We start from the raw sequence: 15,618 nt of genomic DNA, 5'->3' as shown, positions 1-15,618 counted from the left end.
AAAAGCAACAGAAAGTGTAATGATTTGAAATTCTACCTACACTTCACAAATCAATAAACACAGCATAATAATGCATTTCCACAATGGTGTTTTTAAATAACATGATTAACTAGTGATCCAGCATAACTGCGAGAGTATGAAAGTACAAAGATATTATCAACCGAAACACAGCAAGGGTCATTTTGAAGACACAGTATTAAGACTCTTTCATTCTTGAATAACGAAGAACTCAGAAATTAGCAAAAAAATCCTCTTCTCACTTTAAAATGCAGAAAAAGGACTGAAACAGTTACACTATATATTCAACTATAAAGGGCTGCAATAAGAACATAGGAACATTTAATGCATATCCGGTGACCTTCACAGACTTTTAAGAAATCGAATACATGAAGCAAAACCACACAGATATAAGTTACCAGTCTCAGATCAGCTGTGAGTATGATTCCCTAAAACAGGCTGGTAAGGGCATAAACTGAAGTTTAACTCAGTCTTTATGACTTCCTTGCCTTCATATCTTCAAGATTAAGTCTCCAACTTTATTTCACCTTCAAAAATAAAATGATGGATACTACTGGGCCTGCAGACCTACAACCAGAGCCCCTACTGCTGTTCAAGGGCCAGCCAGATACTGAAATGGCTTCCAGCATCACTGCAAACAAAGGCAAAAAAAACCCAAACAAACAGCAACTTGTAAGCAAAGAGGCTGTGAAGTTCTGCTGGCACAGACCAGCCTTCAGCTTCAGCAGAGCAACACTTGACCAGTAACAGCCAAATCAGCACCAGTAAAGAAGGAGCTGGACTGTGTCTTAAGCACTCCCATGGAACACCGATACTTCACAAAGCCACCAAGAAGATGGAAGAATATAGTATTTTGCACGTAGGTCTGAAGAGCTCCAATTCCCTTTTATACTGTGTATCTTGTAGGATTTTAACAGTGTTTTAATTTCAGAGGCAAACAGCATGCTAAACTTTGGCAGGAATACATTGACAGACTACTACTGTGTAATGATGGGAAAAGTTATACTGACAAAAGCCACAATTACTTAGTTGTATGAAATCCAGAAAGTATAGCCAGAAATTTCAGCATTTAAAAAATGGACCTGTTCCACAGTAATGTTTATGGGTTTAGAGAGCAATATCAGTGCTAAGGAAGGCAATAACACCAACCAGTAGCCAAAGACAGAATGGCTGTTCCTTATCTTTCTAAAGGAAAAGTCACAATCAAGAAGCACTTTGTGTCACCACCAATATCACTGATGAAGCCAGCCATTGCTAATGCACCTAAAGAGATCCTGCATGCATAAACCAAATGTTGGGGAAAAAAAAAAAACAAACAAAATAACCGCATCCCGTGCCAGCATGCCTGCAATTTTACAAGTAGCAGCCTAAACAGTCAATGTTATTTCCTGGTTCCAGAATAGCGCCAACAGAAGTGTACAGGTAGGGACTACAGTAGCAGTCAGAAGGGACTGCAACATATCAAACTAGAAGCATAAAAACCAGACACATGGTATTTATAGGAGCAGTCAGGAGCATTCACTGCCCCAGGTTTTATTTCCTTCTAGACATATATAGCATTCTACGCACCTTGGGAAAGGCTTATTTCCATTCATAAAATGGTAAATATGTTCAGCTTTCTTCTGGCCAGGGTTCATACATTATAGCATACAAATAAGAATTGTCTACTCTTTCCAAGCTACTGCATGTTTTCTGATTTGGGGGTGGTGGTTTAAGGCTTCCAATGCAGTATGGTGACATGCTACCTCAAAGTGCCTATGAATACACAAAACAGTTACAGTAGACCTGACAGCATATCTAGTACCACATACTTCAGTACTATCCTGGCGAGTGAAGCTTTAGAGATTTGTATGTGATATACATAACACAAAGAACATCATCTCCTCAGGAACTTGGAAGAGGAAAAAAAAGAGGCACGTATTTAATAGCTATGCAGGTGTCAGATATGCAGTAGAGACAACATATCTTCTCATTACAGCAAAAGCACTCAACTAGACATTCCATGTGGCAAACTTTTTCCTTCTGCATTAGATTTCACCACATGGTGTAGAAATTCTCCTTTGAGAAGAATTTCCAAGCAGCAATAAATGAGTCAAATGACAGCTAAAGCTGCAGAAGCCTTCCATAAAATTTGACAGTATCTTACTATATTTAACAGTTAGATTTTTCCAGAGCAAGCATATTTTCTTCCTGTTATTTCAAAGGTGTTCACACACAGCAAGTGCAGCACAAGCTAGTTTCTCTACTTGGAAACTCTACAAAAAGCCAAGATCTGTGGCATCCCACACCCAAGGCAAGTACATTTTTGTGGCTGACATACCTGTTTGATCACTGTGCTTAGCTGAGCATCACTACAAAGGCGCTGTAATATTGCCAACTTCTAACTAACCAGTCTGACTGCACAATGCAAGCTCTACCATTATTCAAAGCAACAGAGTTGTCTCAGTACAGTAGCAAATTAAATTATTTTCAATGGTACTTCTCACTGAACTAACTGCAACCAGATCATAAAGTCAATGGACATGTCCTTAGATTATTTTGCTTACTGTCAGATGACATTTTTGAGTTACAAAGTAAAATTCATGCTTCTCACCTTAAAAAAAAAAAAAAAGATACTTTAACAAGAAATACTCCTGAAGGAAGCCTACCGTAGGTATACAACTGTGTGTATTTGTAAATAAATGAGAAAAAAAGTTGTGCAACATTTACATTGCATATGAGGAAGTTCAGCTGCTTTACAACATGTAAAAAGCACAGGTTACAACGGCTAAGCTAGTTTACATCAACTTGTTTGGCAGGCTTTACAAAAGCTTCATTGTGGATTTAGATTGCGAAGTCTGTGCACACCCTGGAAATGGAACAAGCTATAGGGACTTTCCAGTAATAGCTAGAGAATACTGGAGAGAATTCCACTCTTTCACCTCACCTCCTATAGCTTTGCTTAATCGAAAATTTTGGGCATTGCTGCATCCCTCCAGTTGTTCATATACATGACCCAAAGGAATTCCTTAGCTGAGATCCTGAAAAAACAATCAGTGAATTCATCTGAAAGAAGCAGGAGGTGACAAAAATATTAATACAAAAATCTTTTATTTTGTTCAATTGGCTAACAAGCAACCCAAGTAGCAAGAAGAGATTTAGAGCAAGACAGAGCACACCTCAGAGAGGAAATTAGACATCTAGCACACTGATGACTTGCTCTTGTGTCATTGTTCACCTAGTCCTTCAAGGAAATCATGCTTTCCAAAATAAGCCTGCAACAGTGTGGGAGAAGCAGACCTGACAAGTTAGTAAGAACAGATACTTAATCAGGACTACTCCAGACCCAGAAGTCTGAAGAAGCTGGGATAAAGTTGCTAGAAATTGTCATGAAAGAAAGTACTTCCTGCCTCCCAGACTAAATGAAAGCACAGGTAAGTGCAAAGAAACTAGGTCTCAGTACTCAGGGAAATTAGGCATGGGCAACAGGAAGCACCACTAGTATGAACACCAGTATCACAACTGCACTGAAAAACCTTTTATTCAGCTTCCTTGGATTACAGGGATCAGAGTGGTAGCCTTTGACATGTTCTTCACACAGGCAATCAGCAGGTTTAAGTACTCCATTTTTCTTGTCCTTCTGCATAGCTATCTATTTTCTAAGAAACTGACTCCCTTTGTGCAGAAAGCTCAACAGCCAAAAGAATCTGAAAGAGACAGAGGAGAAAAGAAGACCAAAACTTAGGAGAGGATGAAGTCACAGGAAAAATGTTTTCACAGGAGTTTTCTCTTCAGTTTGGATTGTTTGTAGGTACATAGAGAAGAGGATGCTTCGACTCTTTAAAGACTCAGGAAATAGAGAAATACAGCTTCTGTCTACACTGACAGCCACAATCTTCATTAAATTAAATAACTCACAAACCAAAAAAAATCCCAAGACTAAGCAAATAGCATGCTGCTGGCAATGGGATACTCTGCTCTCCTTGTCAGTCTGGACAGCAGTGGCAATAGCCCCCTATGACTATCCACAGCATCAAAGTCTTTCACGAGAAATATTGCTTGGAGGAAATCAGCTTCCCAAACCCAAATTGGGTACCATGCTTCTGTTTCATCTCTCAATACCATCGACATTAACTTTATTTTTCCTGGTACATTTTCAGTATTTGTATCTTCTTTCACAGTAGGTACACATCACAGTATACAGTACCTTATAATTCGCTTGCTGTTCATAATGTTTTTCAATCCACATCCTGTACATATCCTGTTCAAACATCAGATTGCCTGCACTGGTCCTTGAGGTAATACCTGCTAGCTGAACCAGGCTACCAGAACTTCCCTCTCCAGTAAGCAACTAGAGAATAGATTTCACCGGCAGTCACAAACAACACTGAGCGAAGCTGTACAAAGACGGAAAGAAAAAAAAAGAAGTTAATACACCGAGACACACACGAACTAATCTTGTAACAGCCATACTTTTTACCACTAACATCTTTCAGCTCACTTATGTTCAAACACCACCACTAGCTGCAGTATTCTGCAAGGCAATGGAATACAGCTGGGCTGCTCCAGGCAGGCACAAAGAGAAGCCAATACCCTGGACTCCCAGTCCTTGGACAAGCCAAAAGCCCCATCAGTCTGCATATATCATTGAAGGGTATGAAACACAGATGAAAGAGTAAAACATTGGACCATGTACTTACAGATTCCTTTGGTAATAGGTCAATGCATTAGCTGAATTAGACTATTGGTAACCCTCCTCCTTTCAAAGTGGGAGCCAAGACAATCAAAATTCAGGCATCTTTCTAAAAATAGGACCTCTGTTTTCAGATAATATTCTAATCTCCCATCTCAGTATTTGTTATACTACTTTTCAATAAAACACTTTTTTCTCGAGAGTTTTGGATTAAACTCTATATAGCATTACTTATTTATATCCTGTAAAGGAAAAGACCTGGAATTATATTTTAGGCAAGCTTGGGTTTCACGCCACAGCCACTATTGCTGCAGTTTTCAACACAGCACTTATGCCATCTTGTCACAAGTTGCAGGTGTTCAACTTCCAATACTGTGGAGGACCACAGAATCACACAAATTTATGTTGAAAGGGACCTCTGTGGATCACTCAGTCCAAGATCCCTGCTCAAGCCAGGGTCAACTAGAGCAGGTTGTTCAGGGCCATGTCCAGTTCAGTTTTGAATACCTCCGGGGGCAGACACTCAACTTAAGCAGTCTGTTCCAGTGCTTGACCACCCTCATCGTTTAAAACAAAAGAACCCAAACACCCCACACCCTCTCAAGTTTAAAGGAAGTTTCCTCAATACTGAATTGTATTTCAGTTTGTGCCCAAATTAGCGTTCCTACATCTCTGCATCCTCAAAATAAGATAAGGATGTTCAATACATCTGAAATTCACACTCAAGACAACTCTTGGCTACTCAGAGACAGTCAATGAAATAGTCTACCTGATTTCAACCAAGACAATATTTGTTTAAATGAAAAGGCAGCAATGCTAATATTTAGCTTTAGCCAGTTTCAGCAAAAACTATCCTCCTATTTCTATGCAGAAAAGCAATCCTTTGGATTTTTATCTTTCACCTGGTAAACCAATGTCCTCTCTCTGGTACAACGCAATACAACGCTTCTTTACATCTGCCTTCCAGTTATACATGCACTCCCCAGTGACAGAGATTCCCATCTGACCACTTGATCACAATACTTTAAAAAATTATTTTCTAAGAAGTTGTTTAACTGTTTCCTTTACAACTCTTCTCCAAGAAACAAAGTTTTTAGCCACAGAGTATCAAAGAGTTTTATGGTCACACTCCATAACAGCTATTGGTTACTTTTTTTTCCTCTCAAATACTAAGCAATGAGTCATGTTCTTTTATTACTGTAGTTTGCCCCACAGTCTGTCTTGCTTGGTTTTATTCTCAACAGCCAGATTTAAAAAAAAAAAAAAACACTTAACCTCAATTCACAACAGCAAGTCTCGCTTTCTCGGTATCTCACCCCCCAACACAGCCTTTCTCAAACTGTGAGCTGTAACCCCTGCATAAAACTTGTAGTACACATATATAGGGGTTTGGCGTGTTACAGGAATAGCAAAGGCCATAAGCAACTGATTGAACTTCTGATACCAGACAAAGACAGACCCCATATTCTACCTACATCAAGCAATTAAAAAGAATGTTCTTGCATTTCTGGGCACACGCTTGCTTGCCAGTCACATTTACACTTAGTGTTTGGCTGAAAATTCTGAGGCTGCTACCTTAAGTTTTTCGGCAGATGCATTTGACAGAAGTGCAGGCAAGGGAGCAGAAGCTGGTGCTAGTACTGCTGCTGTAAGGGCTCTCAAGGCAGAAACAGAACTGCTTTCTTCATCTACAATTTGCAGTAACCTCTGGCCATGTATTGACACTTGAGCTCTAGTCCACTGCTTCATTCAAAACTGAGCTTTATGAGTGCCTGCTGAATGACCTTAGTCTACAAACTCTTACCTTACTCTCTCTTCAAGTAAAGCAGGACAGCACCAGACAAGACAGACAGTATTCACTGCTCATAATTCCGTGACTGAGGGGGAAAAGTAGAAACAACAACATATAACTCATAGACTCAGCCAGAGTATTTCTTGGTATTTCTCCAAGTAGTCAAACATCTAAATACTCTTACAAACAACAGTGTACAGGAAGACAATCAGACTGATCGCAGTGCAAACAGATTTTCTGAAAAGATACTTAGATGCAACTTTAACAGGTATTTGGTCACAGTGCCTAGAAAACAATGCTGTCAAAAAGTACTGCTTTAGCAGCTTCCCCAAATAAAAGACAAGACATATCTGCATACCCAGAATTAAATTTGTTAGCTATACTAGTATTTGATTCAAAACTCCCATTTTTACAGAGTAATTCTTTAAGGTATCAAAGTTTGAGAAGTCCAGCACATCTATTTTGCACTGTGAAAACACTCTTCCAATAAGAGTCACATTCTAGTTTTGTAAAAAAAAAAAAAAAATTTCATTTTAATACACAAAATTTAATATACCCGTTTCATTTGAAATACTTTTCCTTAAATGAAGAAAACAGTGCTATGCATTACTCACAAACAGCCTACCAGCAGACCAATACCCATGTGACACTTCAGAAATGTTTTATCCATCCAACCACAGCAACTGCCTCACTCTGGAAGTCATTTTAGCAAAGCAGTGAAGTGTGGTTCGTCCCACTGCTGCAGTGTGAGAAAGGAGATAAGGGAAATCTCAATATTGCAAAAGGAGCATACAACACCACTGGTTACACACTTAGAGTCACCTATCAGTAATGCAAGTGGTAGAATGGTACTGATTTCACTCTAACCCCATGGGTAAATGCAGAATTTTTACAGGTTCATTTATCTGCTTTGATTTCATAGAGACTAACGTCCAGCCCTTGCAGCCAGAATGCCGTTTGAGTCCTGACCATAGTTACGGAATTTGTTTTTCTTTGTGGCTTCTCCACACATATTACAAAATCCCTCTGTTATTTGGTCAAAGGTCACAAAAATCACCTTCCTATCAGTAACACATTCACCCTCACAGAGACCTGTCCTTTTAACACCCTGTATCTAGAATAGAAGCAAGCCACGTGAGCTGGTTTTGTTAACTGGTGCAGTAAGCTGGCACATAGCACAAGCCTCCAGCACAGCCACTCACTATACAGAAGAACTTGTGCAGACAGCCCATCCTCTTCTGGCATCCTGTAAAGTCTTATGAATCCCACCACAGGTCCATAAATCAGAAGTTACAGCTGTGCCATATCTCCACGGTATATTTCAGTTAAAAGCTGCATCATCAGTCAATTGCCCCATTGTCAAAATACAGCCCTACCCCAGCTCAGCTCTTTATCATAGCAGAAATAAACCCGGAAAAGATGGACAATCCAGATGTTCACAACTATACAGAAGTTCTGAAAAACGAGTTGTCCAATTTCAACACTACGATTAAGCGCACTTGCTGCGGCATCATCTCAACTCAGGAAGGGCTGCTACAGTTCAAGCAGCACCTTGCCAAGAGTACACTAAAAACAAAAGCACAACTCTACATTTGCCTAAAATTGTTGCAGCCCTGTTACTTCAACACTTATCTCCCACCTACCCTTATTCCAGCAACCAGGCACCACAGGGCCTTAGTTCACTGAATACTCTCAGAGTACACTGGCCACACACAAGCAAAAGTGGGTTCCTTACACAACGCAACCATGCCACCTCTTTTTTTTTTAAAAAAAAAACAAACAAACAAAAAAAAAAGATTTGCTGCAGCAGAAGGGGCCAGTTTAAACAACGGGAGTTTACCATCCAATTCTGTTTTATGCCTTCCTCAGCCTGAATGAATCCAATCCATTATCTCCCACCTCGAAAGAGCACCAGTTGCAAGGAAGAATGTGAAACAGACCAACTCTCTTTAGGCCAGTAATTAAAGTATTTATGTGGGAAAGACAAAGCCTGAACTCTAGCTTCCACGTCAGCATATTTGTACATTTTACACATGGTAATTAAAAAGCAGGTGGCACTAGGACTTTCTCCCAGGAAGCAGGGCATGCAAATCTGCCTATTGTCAGATAAGAGCAGAATCCGGGTCTCCCATTTCCAGGTGAGGCCTCTCCAAATAAACCACAAGTTACTACGTAAAAATAAAGAAAGGGAGTGAAAAAGGGGCAAGAATTAAGTACTATGGTGACTTTCTTTAAAGTTCATCTAAGAAAAGAGGGACAAAGATTCCTAGCAGCAGATCACAAAATGATGGAGGACTACAGGACCCCAGAAGAGGCAATCCTCAACATAAAACTCCCATTCTAAGCCAAGAGTTGGTACATTCTTGCCACTAAGGCACCCAGCCTCACTGGCTAAACATGCAGGTATCCCAGGCCTTTACTAGCTCCGGTTCTCCACACGTTCCAACGCTAAATAATATGCCTGACAAAGGTTAAATTACAATGGAAGAACTGCTTTGAAAATAGAGAAAAATAACAGAACACACAGTACTGGAAGAGTCTGGCATTGTAGCTACAGGCCTCTAACTTACTATCTTTGATGAAGAGAAAGGTACTTCTGTCAACAAACTGGAAGACTGTTCACACAGCACCAAAGTAGTCCTTGTGAAAGCTCTGACTGTGCTTTTGCTAAAAATAAACATCAAAGAAAAAAGTTAGTACATACAGATTATTAGTTTTTCCTCTTCTCAGACATAGTTGTATCTCCTTCTCAGACAGCTGCTTGGAGGGGTTTCCTCAGCCCGCTATCAGCAGATAGCTGCTAACCCACAGGAAGAGTGCACACCAAAATGCATTGTAAGAACATACAGGAACAGACATAATGAGGTAAAACACAAACAGCAGGTGAACATTCAAATCCTAGTTCAGGTTCTCTTGGATAACAGATGAACACTGCATAACAGATGAACGCTGCTATGACACTATAATGTCTCTGGATTTACTCCCTCACTAAAGATCTGGTGGCTCTTCTACTATAACAAAAGAGCATCGACTAACATTGTCTTGGAGTGAAAGAGCAACAGGTTTGTTTTGACACGTACAATGATCATGGCCTTCTAAACAATCCGCACCAGCACCTCACAAGTGGATCTGCAAGCATACCAGGACAAGTGACAGTTGAAGGCAAAGAAGTTCTTCCACATACGAAGCTGTCGCTGATTAAGTGCAAGCCATAAAGGAAAAACACTATTCCACTGGGATTCTAAGATGAGCATTAATGCTTACTTTACAACACTACCTACTTAACAGGTTATACCAATCACAGATGATACATCCTCCAAGCAGAAGTCATTAAGCACGTTCCAAGAGATAAGCAACATATAAGCAGAGCAGTTTTTTGCAGTTTTTTTCCAGACAGTAGGCAACATCTACATTTCAAATAAGGTGCTCCTCAACTATGACTAAGCATGTCCAGGACAGCTCTCATTTAGCACCCCTTTGCCAGCAAAGGCACAACAGTGCAGACCTCTGGGTGGACAAATAATCCAACCAAATATCCAAGCTGCCTGTTGGGAGTGTAGCAGCAAAACCTACAAACTGCATGCGTGAACATTCCTGCAGGTCTCACCAGGTTAAAACTCACCACTAGCACTTCTTTTTTCACAGTGCAGAAATTGCTCCAAGGGAAACCGATTTTTCTTTCCATGGCACCTTTCCTACACCTTCTGCCCAAAGCACCAGGACTCTGAGAGCATCATTATCCCTATGAGTAATACAGCCAAAAAAATTGGAGACTGCAATGAACACACCTGAATACAAAACAAGCAGCCTGGGGAGATGCTTTTGTCATCCACACAGGTCTGAGTATAAAGCAGACACTGACTGTAAATGCATGGCTGCCCACTACATCAAAAAGACAGGTGACAAAGAGCCCCTCTGAGTGACAAGCCGGCTCAGATCAAACCCGTCTGCAGGCTGCCTCACACCTGCACTGGTACCACTGCTGCCTTCGCCACTTCAGACCATCAGGATGAAGAGTCCCAACACTGGCTCCTTGTCCTGTCTTCTCTAGGGGTGGCTCCTTTCTCATTGACGCTCACTTCACATCTCACTGCAGTACAGGTTTAGCTGATTTCTTACAAATTCCTGGTAAAGGTTACTATAAGACAGTCCAAAGCCGAGATAAAGTGACGCACAGCCCCCCTCCTTCTTATACACACCTGGTGAAAAACTCGTCCAACCCCCAGCCACGCGTGGGTGAGGCCAGAGAAGCCTTTTACCTGGGGGCGGTCTGTCCGTCTCTGACCCAGCGGGGTCTGCCGGAAGGAGCCGCCGAGCTGGCGGCACGAACTATGAGGGTAAGCGGGCACCGGGCGCGGGGACAGCCGCCCAGTCACAAGGGGCTTTAGGGGCTGCGAACGCACCCGCGGGAAGGTGTCCCCCCTCCCGGGAGGCTCGCCGCTGCCTGCAAACACGAAGGCGCCCAGGAACCCCTCCGCCGCCTCCGCTCCCACGCACGGCCTCAGCCACGGCGCCTCACGGCGGGTCTCCGCCGCCAGGAACCCCGGTCCCCCGCGCAGGAAAACCCAGGGACCGAGAGGTGCCCCCACCGTTACCTGTCCGGTGATGCCGGTGATGAGAGCCACCTTCCTGCCGTTCATCTCTTCGCCGTCGCCTCCCGGTGTCGCCAGCTGTACCGCCATCCTCCCGGCTGCGGGCGCGGCCCAGGTGCGGAGATAGCCCGGGGTGGAAGCGCGCCCGCCGGGGGCAGGCTCACAGCGCTGGGGGCGAGCACGGAGGGGAGGACACCTACCGGCCCAAAGGAGACTCGCACATGGGCTGCCACCACCCGGGCGCTACCTCTGCTGCGCCGGCCGCCGCCGCATTTCCGCGCTCGCTCGCTGCCCGCCGGCACTCCCGCCCCGCCCCGCCCCGCGGCGGCCGCAGGTGCAGCCCCACCGCCAACGCCTGCCCTGCCCCCGCGCAGGCGCGCACCCGCCAAGCAGCGTGGGCTCGCGCTTCGCTTTAGCCACTCCTCCCCTCCCCTCGCTTCGCCCCGCCCCGCTCAGCTCCGCAGCCAATCAGGAGCCCCTGCGCTTCCTTAAAGGGTCCGGAGACGTGGCTCGCCGCCCAGCCGCGTTGCCGCACCGAGGCCGAAGGCTGGAGCGTTGATTGGTTGAGAGCGGAGAGGGGGGCGTGGCCTGTACAGCTGCCGCTGCGGAGTTGCGCAGCCGCCGACTTCCTGACCGCGTGTCGGGGAGGAGGATACTGCGGCGGCGGGCGTGCCCCGGCCCGGGCGCCGGCGTCACGGAGCGCACAGCGCCCCCTGCGGCGCGGAGGGGCGAGGCGGCGGCGCTGGGAGCACCGGGCACTGCGGACTAACGCCCCGGCGAGGCACCGTAAGCCCCTCGCCGCCCTGCCGCCCAGCCCCCGGGGCTACCGGCAAACCCGGGAGTGCCTCGGCTGCAGCGGGCAGCGCCGGATCAAAACCAGCTTCCTGCGAGGCGCAGGATCCCCCAGCACCAGGGAGAGAAAGCTGCCAAGGCTGCTGTTGCTGGGCTTTCCCTCTTGTGGGAATACTTGCCTATAAATGGCCCAAAGGCTTCTGGAAAAGGGCTTTGCCATATACATTTCTTCTCCCGGTGGGGCGTTGGATCAGCACCCTCATTCCCTGTATCTACAAGGAGGAAGGGGCCTGCCCATATTTGACTGTTGATCCCTGAAGGCTGTCACACCAGTTTCCGCATTATATACTTTGATGGTGGCATCTCTGCATATGCAGAAAATTGTATTACTATAATTTTACGATTATTATGGCTTATTGTGGCATGACAGTCAATAATTACTTGGTGTCATTAAAAGCCCATAATATATATTTAAAAAAAAAAAAAAAAAATAGAGTCTGGGACCATACTGCCTTTCAAGCAGAACTGAATGCTTTTTTGCACACTGCTCCCCACGCTCTCGGTTTAAATCACCTTATTGCAGCCTTGTGTGATGGAATGGAGAAACTGTATTATGTCATGGTTACTCTGTTGCATGTCGTCCCGGTCATACCATTTCTGCATCTTGTTTCCGAAGCCTTTTCCTGGGCATATGCCGTTCTATAAAGTCGGTGACGTTTGCTACTACTTCTGCAAACTGATTTCATTCTGTTAGCGATTGCTTTACGGGTGTACAGTCTCAGACCCGAAAGAGGAGGGGCACCACAAATGACATGAATGGCACCCTCACAGTTTTAAAATGACTGGAGACATCAAAAAGACATCAAATTCAGAGAGTTTCAGGACTCTGTACACCAGAAATAAGGCACAAAATTCATTTTTATTTAAAAACTTAGGATTTAAGATTAAAGGGATTTAGGAGAAAGTTTTCTATATTATTTATATAGTGTATTCCCTCTCCTGCTAGATCAGAGCTGCATAAAGCAATGCATGAGCTACAACATTAAAAATTATCATTTACGTGGCCAGATAAGCTTGCCAGTCCGTTCAAGAGTAAAGCTTGCCTTTTTCTGTGTTCCGCTTAAGAAAACAGTGAGTAGGGCTGACTACACAAGTCCTGCAGCTGGGCTAGAAGAGCCCCCGTCACTGGGGCCTCCGTGCGCAGCTAAGAGGCTTCTTCTGGTCACTTTCTCCAAGCAGAATTTCTCCTACTTCTGTTGTCCAATATCCCACAAGAACTATCTTTTTAGCATCTTTCTTGACTGCTGTTCCCAAAAGTACTGCACTCGAGGGGGGAAGCCGGTTCACACCTTTCATAACTCACCCAGTTAATCAAGTGCATCAGTTGATTGACCACCTTGTCCTATGATTGTACTCTCAGGTGACAGGCACCTTGGCCTCTTTTTTGTTCAGATCAGAACAACAGCTTTCCTTCCTACTCAGTATGTATGCTTCTGGTTGATTCAGAACAAAAGACTCTGCAATCTGCTCTTGCAAGGGGAATGGCTCAGCCAGACTGTTGAGAACACTTTAGCAGGGTTCGTGCTCGTATTTTCGGTCAATACTAACACTAGAAACAGGCAGATGAAGCCAAACAGGATGTAGCCCAGTTCAGGTTCCAGCTGACTAAAGCAAAAAAGCTTTTGCCTTTAACTTCTTTAAATTTCTGTTCCATTTATAAGTCTGGCAGTGGTAGTTGCAGACACTGTTAGCCAGCTACCATGATCCTGCTAGGTCTGCCCCTGGCATGCTCTGGGGCACATTCCAGGTTTAACGCATAAAGACCGTTCTGTCACCGAAGTCTTCCAAGGTACATTTACAGAAGAGACTGAAGGCTCATTTGTGGCACAGGTACTAGATTTTACCTAGTTTCCTCTGGTGTCGACAGAAATTGATGTCAGACTGCAGCTGGAAACTGGACCAGCGGCCCTCAGGGACCCCGGGATTAATAATGACTCTGAGCACTAGCCTGCACTGATGTCTTCTTGCTGTCTCCAGCACCTGTACCGTTGCCTAACTTAAAGGTATGTCTGCCTACACCATAATCGCTTTTTCGCCTGTCTGTGTGGACCTGGCTCTGGCCTCTAAAACAAGCAGGGCCCTCGTGTGAAGAGGAGACAGCAGACTGACACACATCTGCGCCTCCAGCCCCCTTGAATCTCTGTAAGAGGAGACGTTTGTGTGAGCATGGGTGTCCAGTAAAAGTTCTATGCCCAGTGAGTAAACAGACTGACAAGATCTGAGGAGACAAAAATAACAGTATGTGTGGCATTAACTTTAAAGCTGCCACCCCAAGAACTGGGGAGAAAGAGATAGGACAGATGTGAAGAAATTTGGTTGGTAGTGGTGGATAGAAACATGTGTCACAGGGAAAGAAGGATGGAGAGCACAGCTGATTGAAGTCAGACTGGTTAAACTGGGAAATAATGGAAAATGAGCAAGGAAGAAGCAGAGAGGGAAAATTAAAGAGAAAATAAATGTCACTGAGAGTCAGGAAGAAAGGAATAATAGTAGGAAAAGACTGAAGTTCATTAGGTTACAAATAATACCATCTTATATGTTAAGGGACGGAGAAAAAGAGGGAGAACTTCCGCACACTGGAATCTTGTTACACTTGAGTGCCACATACCTTGCAATCCAGATTATCTCAATATTTGAATGGGGATGTGGCTGCATTGCTGATCGGGTGTTGGAAAGGTAGCTATATAAGGTTTAAGAATCTCATGTGAATCCATTGTAAGTGCTTGCAGGAAAGAAAAACCTTACTTTAACTTCAGAAGTAGAAATTACTGATTTAAAACACTGGTGTTATTTACCATGGGACAAAGGTATCCCTAGTATTACTTCATTAATAGTGTTGCCCATGCTAGAACTGCGGTAAAAGTTGATGTGATACTACTGTATCCTGTTCTGTACAGGAGTCAGAAGTTGTCATTGGAGCAAGTGGAGCCCCCTTTCTCTGTGTCACTCAGTGCAACAAAGGGGAAAATGGTTATTCGTCTTTTTCTGAGGCTCTTCTGAATGATCCACATCCAGTAGTTTAAGCAACTTCCACATCATGCTGCCTTGAACTCCATCAAAGCAGTGCCCAGTGATCAAAGAAGAACCCTGGCCAGAATATATTGCACTTTGCTTATCTTCAGCTACCAAATGCTTTGTCCCTGTCTGTGAAGTCCATGGTGACATCTAGGGATTGTTCAAAACCCCACCAGGGCTGGTTTGGAGGCTGAAGAAGGGGAGGCAGTGGAGGATGTATCCATGTGCATCTAGGCGCACTTTCCTTCCTGATGAGCTTTTAGTTTATACAGGCAGGCAAGTGGGGGGACTGTGGTAGGCCAGGAAAAGGTACTATAGAGTTTCTTCTTCTGCTTTGCTGTTTTAAAGTTATGGCAGAAAATGATAGTATTCATTGACTTCACAGAGCTAGAGACCTGTGGAAAGGGATGTAGAAGAGGAGGGAAGGGGGTGTCCAGGGGAGATCCATCACAATGTGAAAGAAGGTGTAGATGTTGGAGCGAGAGTAAGAGTTGAAGAGGGAAGAGCACCAGATCTCACGAGAAAATAGAAGTGAAGAATGGGCAGAGACAAGAGGATGAATGGAGGGGAAGTCTCATAATTGTTTTTCTAACTGCTTCAATAATTGAGGGCATGTAGATACATACATACAATCTCAATGCTCTGACATGGCAACTGGCAGGTGGAGCTGAAACAGG

At 44.0% G+C, this 15,618-nt stretch overlaps 1 protein-coding gene across 1 annotated transcript in view; it reads right to left on the bottom strand.

Annotated features, from left to right (window-relative positions):
* GMDS (GDP-mannose 4,6-dehydratase) overlaps nt 1-12,557 on the bottom strand; it is a 422,135-nt gene extending 409,578 nt beyond the window's left edge. Inside the window, exons 1-4 of the mRNA XM_086468790.1 lie at nt 12,519-12,557; nt 11,860-12,045; nt 11,312-11,429; nt 11,078-11,280 (exon numbers count right to left, since the gene is read on the bottom strand). Of these exons, the coding sequence (XP_086324916.1) occupies nt 11,078-11,280; nt 11,312-11,429; nt 11,860-12,045; nt 12,519-12,557 (546 nt within the window). The remainder of the gene's footprint in view (nt 1-11,077; nt 11,281-11,311; nt 11,430-11,859; nt 12,046-12,518) is intronic.
* Nucleotides 12,558-15,618: the final 3,061 nt, after the last annotated feature.

This window comes from Leptosomus discolor, chromosome 8 (assembly GCF_034619465.1).
Source record: "Leptosomus discolor isolate bLepDis1 chromosome 8, bLepDis1.hap2, whole genome shotgun sequence".
Taxonomy (NCBI): Eukaryota; Metazoa; Chordata; class Aves; order Leptosomiformes; family Leptosomidae; genus Leptosomus; species Leptosomus discolor.
The sequence above is the reverse complement of the archived record's forward strand: the minus strand, read 5'-3'. Positions and strand labels throughout refer to the sequence as shown.